We start from the raw sequence: 13,175 nt of genomic DNA, 5'->3' as shown, positions 1-13,175 counted from the left end.
GTTTCTAGCGTTTTCAATTTTTATTTCAGATTTCCAGTGTCCACAATATTTTGCTTTTGTCTAGCCTTTGGCCCTCCATTAGCCACAATATTTCTGCAACTGTCAATCGGCTCAATCACTCTCTCATCGCCTCCTGTTATGGCCTTTTCCCCAGTAAAACCCTTAGGGGGAAAAATTTGGTTGATTAGCTGGGCGCTAACGGGGCGCAAAGCAACTAGCGCCCGGGCGCGGCGATGTTTGCGCCGCTCGTGAGATTGACCAGACATTTTGTGGCGGTGCTAAACACTACCGCCATGATCTCCTACGCCCGCAGATCATGACGTCAGTCGAGCGTGTATCGGCCTGGTAGCGACCCCAACCTGATATTGAGTGGCGCCCCCTGCCTTTCTGCCTGCTGCTAGCAACGACAGGTTGAGGGGAATGTTTTGCAGTCAGGAAGGGACTGGGGGAGCGCTATTTAAAGGCGGCCGCTTCCTGCCTTTTTTTGTCGGCGACATTTTTGCACCACGCATTCTGAGAGAGAGAGAGAGACATCTGGAGAGATTCAATGCTGTGTGAAGGAGTTTTGGGTACTGAGCAGCACTTTGCAGGTTCATTTTGATTTGCCCTTCCTTGCATCAATTTAGAAGAGACTATGGGGGCTGCACTCTGAGCTCTTTCCCATGGCCTCTCCATTGTTCTTTCCAGCAGATCTGATGTACAGGTCTCTCCAGGCCGAGATTCAAGGCTGCAATGAGCAGGGTGTGGATGAAGAGCAAGATCGACCCTCCCCTTTAAAAATTGGCCAGCGCCAGTGTGTTTGTGTTCCATTGCTAACTGAAATCACATGAGCTTCGCCCGTGCTCTGAGTTAACGCCTCGCTCCTCGGCGTTAGCGCCTTAAGAGAGGTGTGTAGCGCCTGATTTAGAGCTCCAATCACCTCCAGGGGCGATAGAAGCCAAGTTTGCAGTCAGGGGCAATAATTAGCACCAGGCGCTAAACTTTGCACCCGGCCGATAATTGCACCCCAAACGGGGTGATACCGAATTTCTCCCCCTTAGTCTTTCCCATCTTGGTCACTCCCCTAGGCATGACCCCCATCTTTGTTCCCTCACAGCCAAGGAATGCAGACTTGAACGTATATGGCGCACAACTGACTTCAATGGAACAAAAATGGGGAGCAATGTAAAACGGGCTGCTGATTCACTATCGCCCGTTTCACACCATCACACAAAGTCAAAGTTACTCCTCTGGTGTTCCAAATACTGTTTGCCTGACGACATTCTGGAGGATAATAGCAACTGCTGAAATGCCAACAGGGCCTGTCTATGTGGTACTGTGCCTTGACTCAGGACAGCACACAATGTTAGACTTTAGATTTGGCATTTACAACGAAGCTGCATGTTTGGCTTGTTTTGGTGGCCTGTGCATTATGGACATTGTAGTTTTGGCTGTGTAGCCACCGCCCCATTTCCCTTTTTGCTGTGCTTGTGGCTTTATTTCCCTGAGTGGCATCCATTAGCTGGAAGAACTCCCCTGCTCTTCTTTGAAATAGTGCCATGGGATCTTTTAAGTCCACTTGAGAGAGCAGGCGGGGCCTCGGTTTAACAACTCATCCAAAAAACGGCACCTCCGACAGTGCAGCACTCCCTCAGCACTGCATTGGAGTGTCAGCCTAGATTTTTGTGCTCAGGTCCCTGGAGTGGGACTATGAACCCCAACCCTCTGACTCAGAGGCGAGGGTGCTGCCCACTGGGCCACGGCTGACAATATCAAATCCTTTAATCATCTTAAGCACCTCAATTAGATCACCCCTTAATCTTCTAAACTCAAGGGAATACAAGCCTAGTCTATGCAACCTGTCCTCATAATTTAACCCTTTTAGCCCCGGTATCATTCTGGTGAATCTGCGCTGCTCCCCCAAGGCCAAATAGCCTTCCTGAGGTGCGATGCCCAGGACTGAAGGCAGTATTGCAGACGTGGTCTAACCAGAGCTTTATATAACTGTAACATAACTTCCACCCTTTCTATTTCCAGCCCCATTGAGATAAAGGCTAACATTTCATTAGCCTTGTTACTTATTTTTTGTAATTGTCCACTAGTTTTTCGTGATTTCTGTACATAGAACCCTAAATCTCTCGGTTCCTCCACAGTTCCTAGCTTCTCACCATTTAGAAAATACTCTGATCTATCTTTCTTAGGTCCAAAGTGGATGACCTCACACCTCCCCACGTTGAGCTCCATCTGCTGCAGTTTCGCCCACTCACTTAGTCTATCAATGTCCCTTGACAACCTTCTGCTCCCATCTACACTATTTACTGTGCCACCTAACTTAGTCTCGTCCGCAAACTTGGATATATGGCTCTCTATTCCTTCATCTAAGTCATTGATAAATGTAGCGAAAAGCTGAGGCCCCAGTACAGATCCCTGGGGGACACCACTAGTCACATCCTGCTAATTTGAGTACATACCCGTTATCCCTACTCTCTGTCTCCTACCTCCTCACCAATTCCCTACCCGTATCAAAAAGTTGCCTCCAATTCCATGCACTTCTATTTTTCCTAACAATACGTTGGAAATTAAGCTTTTAACAAAATCATACACGGGTTGGTTGCTACCTAACAATGCAATACAGCAACGGCAACCAAAGCTGACTGTCAAACAGCGTGCCAGACTTTTGATAACTCGCACGAATAACATTTGGATGACCTTATTGTTTCAAGTTTTGTGAAAACTGAATTTATAGCTTCATAGTTTATCATTTTTCAGTATTAGGCTAACATTTCAAGGACAGTTAAGCCACTTAACACTGTAGTAGCAAGGCACTACAGGGAACTAGAGGGCCTTCTGATAGTTAATCAGTGGGAAGAGATTTATTGTTGACGTTGAGAAACTGCATAAAATAACTCTCCTTGTATTGTGATTTCAGAGGCATGATCTAACGTCAATTGGTTTATGTGATGCTATCTTGGTTTTATATGGCTCTGCACCATTTGCAATTTTTCTTTTTAAGCGAGGCAGTTTAGCCAACATTGGGCATGTCAGTATGGTGTATGTTTGTATCCGTTGACATTTGTTTCTGAGAAAAAGCTCATCTATCCTTTAGCACAGTTTGCCCGAGGTCTTGTTACTTACAACTGAATGTTTTTTGCACGTCTCTACATTCAATGAGGCCTCGCCACCCCGAAGTCCATCGTCGGAAATCTCGTCGCTCGTCAGAAACTCTTTCAACTTTTGCTCGCTGGTGGAAAATTTGACAAAAAAATATATATAGTTTCAGCGTCATGTGAGAAGGCCAGCGAATCATTCCCACAGATTCAAACATCAGGTTAAAATGAGCAAAGGAGCCACAGAATAACCTACTCTACCCTCACAGAAACTTATGAAACTTATAAAATTCTAACAGGACTAGACAGACTAGATGCAGGAAGGATGTTCCCGATGGTCGGGGAGTCCAGAACCAGGGGTCACAGTCTAAGGATAAGGGGTAAGCCATTTAGGACTGAGATGAAGAGGAATTTCTTCACCCAGAGAGTGGTGAACCTGTGGAATTCTCTACCACAGAAGGCCATTGAGGCCAAGTCATTAAATATATTCAAGAAGGAGTTAGATATATTTCTTAAGGCTAAAGGGATCAAGGGATATGGAGAGAAAGCAGGGACAGGGTACTGAATTTGAATGATCAGCCATGATCACATTAAATGGCGGAGCAGGCTCGAGGGGCCGAATGGCCTACTCCTGCTCCTATCTTCTATGTTTCTATGTTTCTATGTACAGTGCAAGGTGCTCTACAAGTCAGTAGAAGGCTTTACACCAACTCTGAGCTGTGAGGCCCATAAGATGCACAGGCCATCAATCCCAGCACTCAGGCCAGATCACGCCTTCCAGGGAAACCCCCACCTGCGACCCCTGCAAACCTTCTGGGGTCAGGGGTAGTTTCCTGATTTGCCTGCATGTTGGCCTATCAAGGACATCCGCCATATAAGTGAAAGCAGAAAGTACAATGTAAGTCCTCGAGCAGGGGGAACTGTTGCAGCCCCCAGCCACCCACCACCCCCCTGCCCGAAATCAGGCAGGAAATTGTAGCTGCCTGCTTCTCCTGCAATCGCCACACAGAGAGGCCATTTTAAAAAGAAAATGTTGGTAACAGTCCAGGCCCTTATCCCAGTTTGGATTCCTAAGTAGTCTCCACATCTACTACTGGGTCAGATTGGGATAATAACGAGCGATTATGTAAACAGGCTCTGTTCTCACTGGAAAAGAGAAGGTTGAGAGGTGATCTGATTCCTGTTCTTAGGATTCCAAAGGGACTAGACCATGACGAGCTGTTTCACCTGGTCCAGAACAGTAGAAGCTGGAGGTAAATCCAAAACTGATCTGCAGAAACATTGGGCCCAATCCTCCTGGAAAAGTACTGGCGGGTTCACGGCGCACGCTGTTATTAATGCGCAAATCAGCCAGCACGCTCAGGGGAAGAACGAGACATGCCGTGAGTTGTGAATCTCCAGAACTTGCTGGTTGTTTTACGCCAGTCCACCATTTGCTTCGCACAAATGGAAGCTCGTCCTTAGCCTCCCTGTTATTTTTAAGAACTTGCTGGATTTGCACATTGATTGCCTATTAAACTCGCCGCAGAGAGTTATGGCTCACACTTAACAGTTTTCATGATGTGATAATTGTTAATGCAATGCCAATCAACCTCTCTAGTGGAACAATTTAAACTGTCACAATAAATACTTCTCAGAGATTTAAAAAACTTAAAATTTTACATTTTTTTACTTTTTCTTACTTTTCTTTTTTCTCTCTTAATCCAATCTTTTTTTCCCTCTCTTTATTTCTCTTCCTGTACCTGATTTGACTCTAATCCACCCTCCTTCTCCGTTTCTTTCTCTATCCTTAAATCTCGTTGGTTAAGGAGATATACGGGCTGGTCCCACATGCCCCGTCACCCTCTCCACGCCGTTATCAGCTCGCACATCTAGCAAGTTACGGTGCAAATTATATTCGAGCTGAAGGGTGCAGGAAAAAAATCGAACTAATGGCCCACGCCACAAGATGCCCTGCTCCAGCAAGATTCAGCCAATTATTTGAGTGAGGGAAAGCCTCTGCAGCTCCCCGCTCAGGCCCAAATCAAAGTCGCTGGTGGAGCCCAATGACATAGAATCATACCGCACAGAAGGAGGCCATTCGGCCCATTGTGCCTGTGTCGGCTCTTTGAAAGAGCTCTTCAATTAGTCCCACACCCCAGCTTTTTCCCCATAGCCTTGCAAATCAGTCCTCTTCAAGAACATGTCCAATTGCCTTTTGCCTTATGGAATCTGCTTCCACCGCCCTTCCAGGTAGTGCGTTCCAGAGCTTAACAACACTGTGTGAAAAAAAATCTCATCTCCCCACTAGTTCTTTTGCCAATTATTTTAAATCTGTGACCCACTTACCAGAGGAAACAGTCTCTCCCTACTTGCTCTATCAAAACCCCTCATAATTTTGAATGCCTCTATTAGGTCTCCACTACGGAGAACAACCCCAGATTCGTCATCATCACAAACTCAAAAACCTGATAACAGCAAAAATTGAAATCATAGTTTTCTCTGGTAAAGCAGTCCACTGAACAAACGAAATAGTCAGTAACTAGAGGGCACACATTTAAGATCATCACCAAAAGTACAAAGGGAAAGGATAAGAGGCATGGAATGCCTTGTGAAACAGTGGTGGAGGCAGAATCTACAATTTAAAACGGAAATGAGTAAGAGATAATTAAAAGGCTTTCGAACAAGGGCAATGGAATGGGACTAAGTGATGGCTCTTTCAAAGAGCCAGCGCAGGCACGAAGGGCCGAATGGATCTTTTTCTGTGCTGTAAATTCTATGATTTATTTCAAAAAACTGTACCCAAGGTATAGCCATTGAACTTTTGTTCTTTAATCTCTCTTCGTTCCATCTCTCCTTTCTTATTATCACAGAAATCACAGAAACCCCACAGTGCAGATAGAGGCCATTTCGGCCCATCGAGCCTGCACCGACACATATCCCACCCGATCCCTGTAACCCCTACACCAACACATATCCCACCCTATCCCCGTAACCCCACGTATTTAATCCCCCTAACACAAAGGATCAATTTATCATAGCCAATCAACCTAACCCGCACATCTTTGGACTGTGGGAGGAAACCGGAGCACCCGGAGGAAACCCACGCAGACACAGGGAGAATGTGCAAACTCCACACAGACAGTCGCCCGAGGCCGGATTCGAACCCAGGTCCCTGGCGCTGTGAGGCAACAGTGCTAACCACTATGCCACCGTCACCCTTTAACGTTGACAATCCCTGCTCTTCATCATAACCTATCCTACACAGAGCTTACAGAGCAGCGTTTCTTTCTAGTGAGCTGCCCACATGCCCCTTTGCTATCACTCTTAAGGGTTCTAGAGCAATTTGCCCACACTATATAAAAAACTGCAGCTCAGAATTGTGGAATAAGTCACCAGAAAAGGACATTAAAGCAGGCAATACAAATGGTTTCAAAAGGCATTTTAGGAGAGAGAAGGGATTGAGAGATATGGTGTGAAGGTGGTTAAGTGAAGGTGATCTATAAAAAATGGCCAGATTTATTTGGATCTAACAACCTTTTCCTTTTACTAAATATTCATATATTCCTACGTTTTTGGAAAAGCTGCCAAGACAACTGATATTGGCCTTCGTGCAGAGGAGTGCAATTAGACTTTGTATACATTTATAAATCTTTATTGCTGCTCATTCAGCTAAATACATGGAAGAGACATGGATTCAAATTCTTTGGCATTAACCCAATTCCAACTTTCAGTCAAAAAGATTTCAAGTAAGCTCTTTGGTTTGAGTGCTAAATAAAAATAGAATAGGTACATTTTCCCAGCCAGAAATGTCTCAGGCACCTCAATGATTTTAATGAGTATTTAGAGATTATGACATCTGGGAATAGGGCATGAGATGGTTGAGTGAAGGCAGGAAATCCTGCAAACTGCAAAGAAGAACAGAGAAAGTGGAAACGGGAGGAGGGTGGTGAAGTAAGATATTAAAAATTGGGCATATCAGGGCAAGACAACCAGGATTCAATTGCAGCACCAATGTACAAGGTGGAGGTAATGGGTTAATTCATACTCTGAGTTAAATGATATAGAGGTCTGTATATTGCATTTACCCAGCTAAGTTTTAAAACATGATTAGGTGACTTCAACTGCTGAGAGATTAAACTGCAGAGCAACTCGTGGAAAGATTAGGAAGGATGTCTGATCAGCCAGGCGAGGCAGCACACATACAAGATAACACATTGAAGAAGTCGTTTGTTATAAATTACAACAGGGTTGCATTCTCCAAAGTATGGTGGGACTAATTAGGATGTGCTTGCTTTGCAGGGGTAACCCGAGACGAAGTCAAAGTCTGTGCTTTGCATGCCTTAACGAGGACTGTTATCTTAAGGAAGCATGTAACGAGCAACACCACCTGGCTATGGGCAATTAGATGGTTGTAAAGCAATTAAGATGAGGCCCCACAGTCACAGGACGTGATGGGACCAATTGATAACTGGAATGTGGGATTTGGGGGTGGCAGGAAGAGGAAATGTCACAGTTTTATAATTGCAATTTAGCTATAACACTGTATATGCTGATAAGCTTACCCCCGCCCCTAGGGCAGGGCCTTAATTTTTGTATAATTGTGGACGTTGCCAGGATATCGGTGGAGTTGGATTCAGACAGCGATCTGAAAGGTTCTCCCCAGGCCTGAATAAACCGTTGTAACTTCAATTAGTTGGTCTGTCTTTCTTACAACAAGCCGGTGACGTCGACCTTGTATATCACTTGGTACGCACTTTGGGGGCTTACATCAATTGGCGACGAGGATGGGATGCGCAATCTGAACAAGACTCTCGGACAACGATAACCTAAGACGGGTGAGTATGTGTTAATTACCACCTGTAAAATTAGAGGTTAATCGCTGGCGAGACATCAAGTAAGGATCGACGTACAAAAGAACTATAAAAAGAAAGACACCTTTAATTGAAGGCGGTTAAAAAGTAAACCAACAGGGGTGGGAAGTCCCCTAACCTGGGAGGCGGGAAATCCTTTAAGCCGGGAGGCGGCAAAACCTCAGATAGGGGCAGGGCGTTCCCTAACCAGGGAGGCGGGAAATCCTTTAACCCGGGAGGCGGCGAAACTTCAACAAACGAAAGAATGGGTGCACAATAGCGAGTGAATGAAATAAAACTCAACAGTAACAAAGAGGTTAAAACTCAAAACCTCGTGATTAAAGGGTTGGTGTGTGTGTGGAATGAAATAGAGTGATTGGCAGGAAGTAAAGAAGAAAATCTGAGAAGAGATATATAACGTGAGACGAGTGAATTTAGAATCATGGAAAAAAAAGGAGATGGAAAGGAGGATTCCCCACTGTGGGGGGACTTGGATTCTATAACCCGATTCCTGGTAGATAAAAAAATAAAAAAGACAGTGCAGAGAGCCAAAAGGCTTAGTGGGGGGGAGAAACCAAAGATAAAGAGGGGATGGTAATCTGAGCTTGGTACCAAAAACAATGTAAGGAATCGAAACAGAAGGGAGAGATAAAGAAGGAAAAAGATCTAATTTGCAGGCAAACCAATTTGAAAACCCAGCAAAAGGGAAAAAAAACAAACAGGGATTTGGAAAGCTAGGGAAAGCTGCTGAGTCCGATTTAAAAAGGAAGAAAAAGATAAACTCAAAGCTTTACCAACATGGAAGTTGTTAGCATCTGTACCGAGACAAGTAAAACATAAGATTTGCTGAGTGAAAGGAACCTTAAAAGTATGCTGGAATTTCAGGCTGTATGAAATTGTGTGTTAAAGTGTGAATGTTTTCCTGACTAGGAATGTTTAAGAGGTTACAATATTCCTTTGTCTGAAAGTCTGTTCTTTAAAAAAAGAAATGTCTGCTGTGTGTTTTAGCTCCACCCACTTCTCTGTGTTAAAAAAAGCATTTAACCCTTTTGCCTTGTCTTGGATTTTGGAAGTTTTAAGAATGTGCGAATAAGATTGTACCCTCAGAATGAAAAAAACCTACTACAATTTAAGTTAAGCTGGAGTGTAAAAACTGAGAAGAGCAACAAAAAGTTTGTTTAACAAAAAATTAAGTTTCAGTCTAAGATTTAACCTTGAAGTTATGAGGTAAATTAACCTATTAAAACCAGACTTTCATTGTGGCCACAGTGAAATTCTGGTTGGTGTAAATTGGTTTAGTCCGAATTGAATAAGATAACTCCACTCCGCAAGAATATCCGATAGTGGCAGGTCCCTCTACAATATTTAATTGACTATGGTACTGGGAGCCCTATAGAATGTGGGACTAGAGTTAAACCCTAGAAAGGTACAGGTAGGAAAGGATGAAGTAACCTACCTAGGATACATAGTAACACAAGAGGAGAGACAAATGCCCAAAGACAGAAAGGTGGGTTAATAAAGAACAGTACCTTGAGAGCCAGGGGATAAGTAATCAGAATCAGAGTGACGTGTGGCCATTGAAGGAAGCAGATTAAAGACTTAGGGCTGCTCGATCGGGAGTTTGTGATTCTGTGTAATACGAAGGATTTAAGGAAATTGTCCAGTAATATGAATAAGTTGGGGCTAGGAGGGGACTCTTTTAAAAGCTATAGCAGACGTAGAGCAAATGAGACTCTGGCAGCATATGCCGACAGACTGTGGCCCACATGGGAGAGGCACTAGGACCAAGAGGACAGCTAGCAGAGCTGCACGTAATCACTGGCTGCGTGCTTTGATTTATCAGTCCAGTACTTACAAGCAGCTATGGTCAGATTTTGATCCAGAAGATGGGGTAAATACAAAGGCTAAAGTTGTGAGGAAAATGACCCTGCGCTTTGAGGTGCGCCATACAGATAAAAGGAATATCGGGGTAATGAATAAGCCAAAGGGCAAGGTTTGTGAAATGAAAGGGGGAAGCCCTCAGAGATGGCAGCAGGAAGGGACCGCACCAGAGAGGGGAGGGGGTCAGGCAGGTACTAGGGCTATTTAATTATTGCCGGAACTTTATCCCAGAATATGCAGAAATGGCCCAGCCTATACAGGATTTGATCAAAGGGGGAAACCATCCCAGGAGCTGGTGGACCATGAAACAACTTTTGTAAAGTGAAACAAGCCCTCATAAGTGCTCCTGCCCTGGGATTACCAGACCAGAATAGGCCATTCCACATCTATAACTACCACAGTAAGGATCATTACAATGGCAACGGACAGGTTAAAAGGGAAAGTCGGCCAGAAGAAAGCCTATCGGCTCAGGTAGCAGACTTGATGGCTCTCACCGAAGCCCTGAGGTTAGCAAAAGGAAAAAGTGTAAACATATACAGATAGTCGGTATGCCTTTGGGGTGGTGTCTGATTACATGGTAGCCTGGAGTAGGCGAGGATATATGACACCAGGAGGAGGACCCATAAGACATGAGAATATAATGAAGGAATTAGTAGGAGCCTCTCTCCTACCCAAAGAGTGCGCAATAATAAATTAAAGCACACAAGAGGATTACTGACCAACACCAACAGGGCAATGCATGGACAGAGGAGGCAGCTAAGCGAGCAGCTGAGAAAGGGAATCTGACCAATGAAGCCCAAGTGTTCATGTTTAGTTAAAGTGTGAAACCACAACTGTCTTCCGGTCAGGTATGTTTTTTTAAGTTACGTGAAGTGACGCAATAATGTTTTGATCCACCTTCAAAAGCCTGCAAAGGAGTTAACCCTTTCCACTGACAGCTGTTTGAGTTCACCAAGCAACAACTTCAGTATTACTGAATAAAATTTAAAGATATTGGACATTATTAAATTTAAGTTTCTTAATGTTAAGTTAATATTTCCCCACAGTGATAGAAGGAAAATTATGATTTGATAAATGGAAGTTATCTTATAAACTAATTGCAGCACCGTCTCAAATGGCCGGAAGACTGCTTGGGAGGCTGTCCTGTTACCCAAAGATAAATCTAGACAGATAGTTAGAGACATGAGGCCAAAGACCAACAGATTATACGGGATCTAGAACAGGATACACGGGACAACCAGAAGGAGGTCCCAGCAATAGGTAGCAAGGTGATGGCAGAAATAATACCAGCCAAACCAGGGCTAGCACCCAGATGGTCAGGACCTTATGAAGTATTAATGAATAGTGACACATGCGCTTGTATAGATGAGTCCGGAATGGGTAAAGGAAGGTGGAAGCACTGGACTCAGTTAAAAATATATAACAAAAACAATGAGTAAGCGAGAGATGGTGCCCTTTTGAGCAGAGTGAGGAGTATACTAGAAGATATAAAGAATGGGAAGGGGAGTTACTACATATATCAATGATAGGGCTGTGTATGATGATAATGTTATATGCCATAGTTTGCTTCTTCAGGTATGTCTGGAGACAGAGCCATAGACCAAGAAATGAACCAGATGTACAGCAGTTTGAACTGATAGACCGGATAAGAATAGAATAATTCTAATTGGCTGGTGACGACCAGCCCCCTTTTTGTAATTACAGGAACATTGGACGTCCGGAATGAGATGGAGCGTCCTCGCCTTGATCCTAGGGATGAACATAAGTATTGCCATTGTCGAGGGGAATTAGTAATAAGGAGAACACAGGATGAGGTGTATTTTAGTGTGGCACATAGAGTTATTAAGCTTGCCATTAATATGAGTACTTTTGAGATGCAAAACAAATATGGAACTCCCTGTGGGTAAAACAATTAGAGGGTCCACAGGGAAAATCTATCTTACAAAGATGTAAGAAACGGGGAGTATTGGAAATGGCCGGAGCAGGGTATGCGGCTGGGTTAGCAACAGTTAATAGCTTGGACATAGAAGGAGTAAACAAAGGAGTAGAAGAACTACGAGCAAAAATAGAGAAGTTACTAAAACAAGCTACCAGAAATAGCCAGCAATTGACACTGGCAGGGAAACAAACAATAATGCAATTGTTGGGGGTGGAAGAGATAGTAGCTCCCCATGCAGAAACAATCAATACAATTACTGATCAACTTAATAATGCTTCTCGCCAAACCAATAAGGAACTAATATGTGCCATATATGGCTCATGGCTATTGTCGAATGCTCAGCATAACATGAGGCAAATAAATAATGGACAGATCCCTGATTGGATTACTAATGAGGATCTGGAACCTTGGATAGACACAAATAAAAGCCTATGCGAGGGGCGTAAAATGGGACAAGTATACTGGGCAGGCAATTGTCTGACCCCATGGACTAAGATGATTGGCTTTGTACTGGCCATCCCACAACTCCCAGAAGAGGGACAGCCCCGATACGATGTGATTAATATAGGAGAGGTACAAAGGGAGAGTTGGGTTAAATATCATGATGTCCCTACCCAGGCACTTTGGGAAAGGGATGAAGATAATAAACAGAAGAATGGAACCTTAAGTGGGGTGGTAATGGACGGATGCCACCACAAGGAAGGACATGGGTGTGCACTCACCCCCCCACCGAGGGAGACACATCCGAGTGCGGATTTACAAAGATCACCAATTGCACCCTCGAGGTACACCCAGGGGGGATACACTGGACATGGGTAGCACCAAGGAACAACAGGACATGTTGTGTCACCACAACTGAACAGAAATATGAATATCAAGATATGACTTGTCCCATTCCCCAACCAAACCTTTGTTTTGGTCTAAAGATACCTACACAGATAGGAAAACCTGGTCACTTGATAATATGGGACTTAATAAAAAGGTCGACACTTATGTCATACCAGAGCCCAAGGCAATTCCTAAGTTAGAGGAAGAGGAAGCTTGGACGAAATTACGGCAGGAAACGAAGGAAATTTTAAAGTATTATCATAAAATAGAAGAAGACTTAAAGAAACAACAAAAAGACATTAGTACAACATTAGAGGAAACTCCCCCACCTCTTCCTATTTTGATAATTGGGGATCAGGATGGATGGGGACGTTGGGCGCCTCAGTGATACAAGGCATAATGATATTCCTCGTGATTGTTATTACGATATAGTGTGTATTTTTGCTGCTCCAGTGCCTCTGCACCAGAATGAGTAAAGCCGAAATTGGTGCCGTGAAAGAAGTCAAACCTAAGGAGAGGCAGGTAGAGAAGTTAAGTATGGAAAACTCCCCTGCCTCTCCAAGGCAAATGGTGTAAGACGTGATAGGAAGCCCTGAAATTACAAGGGAT

General features: G+C 44.0%; 1 protein-coding gene across 3 annotated transcripts in view; it reads right to left on the bottom strand.

Moving 5' to 3' along the window:
* Nucleotides 1–13,175, bottom strand: part of LOC147105547 (ATP-binding cassette sub-family C member 9-like) — a 221,659-nt gene that overhangs the window by 99,278 nt on the left and 109,206 nt on the right. For all 3 annotated transcript variants that reach the window (XM_086010011.1, XM_086010013.1, XM_086010012.1), the window contains exon 14: nt 3,115–3,220. In XM_086010011.1, coding sequence (XP_085866137.1) covers nt 3,115–3,220 — 106 coding nt within the window. The remainder of the gene's footprint in view (nt 1–3,114; nt 3,221–13,175) is intronic.

Source organism: Somniosus microcephalus, chromosome 17, assembly GCF_052327205.1.
Source record: "Somniosus microcephalus isolate GS21.2 chromosome 17, FLI_Smic_1.0, whole genome shotgun sequence".
Taxonomy (NCBI): Eukaryota; Metazoa; Chordata; class Chondrichthyes; order Squaliformes; family Somniosidae; genus Somniosus; species Somniosus microcephalus.
Note: the sequence above shows the minus strand (reverse complement) of the source record. Positions and strands in the feature narration are given on the sequence as shown.